A 604-nucleotide genomic window follows, 5' to 3' on the forward strand; every position below is an offset into this window, starting at 1 on the left:
CAGGTCTGGCTTGGAAGACTTTGGGGAAATGCCGGAACGTAGTTCAAGAAATGGAGTATATGGAGACTTTGGTTCCTCAAGAAGTAGAACATGGAGGAGGTAGAGGGCAGTTGAATGATTTTCAAAGCAAGTAATTTTTCTGACACTAGCAATATGCTTCAGAAATGTTCTGTCGTAAAAAATAATTACACAACTATTGAAACTCACATAGGCTTATCAGCCACTAGTCTTTTTATCAGCGAAACTGCTTTTCTTAGCCATTTTATACCTAATTTAGATATTTTAACATGACAATGTGTGAAAGAATTTGCCTAATAATTATCTAGTCACAGTCAATCTCTAGATTGCACAAATCCTCTGAACTCTCAATTGCGCTAGTATTAATATTACTCTTACAATGCAGATATTAAGATTAGGATCATTTTTATATACAAACATATGCTCAGTCAGGCATACAAGGTATTTGTTTTTGTTTGTATATTCTAATACATCAGCAGAATTTCAATTAGCTTTATTTGGTGCAGTTAACTTCATATATCTTCATTAAATTTTTGAAGTATACCATGTTTGACAGCATATTGGACCCCCCTCTTCATTGAGCACA

The 604-nt window shown here is 34.1% G+C and overlaps 1 protein-coding gene across 1 annotated transcript in view; it reads left to right on the plus strand.

Annotated features, from left to right (window-relative positions):
* LOC119592536 (fat storage-inducing transmembrane protein-like) overlaps window positions 1-604 on the plus strand; it is a gene marked incomplete at its 5' end in the record, with an annotated part of 9,040 nt that overhangs the window by 6,660 nt on the left and 1,776 nt on the right. Inside the window, 1 exon segment of the mRNA XM_037941400.1 lies at window positions 1-604. Within this exon segment, the coding sequence (XP_037797328.1) occupies window positions 1-103 (103 nt within the window).

This window comes from Penaeus monodon, chromosome 30 (assembly GCF_015228065.2).
Source record: "Penaeus monodon isolate SGIC_2016 chromosome 30, NSTDA_Pmon_1, whole genome shotgun sequence".
In the NCBI taxonomy this organism is placed as follows: Eukaryota; Metazoa; Arthropoda; class Malacostraca; order Decapoda; family Penaeidae; genus Penaeus; species Penaeus monodon.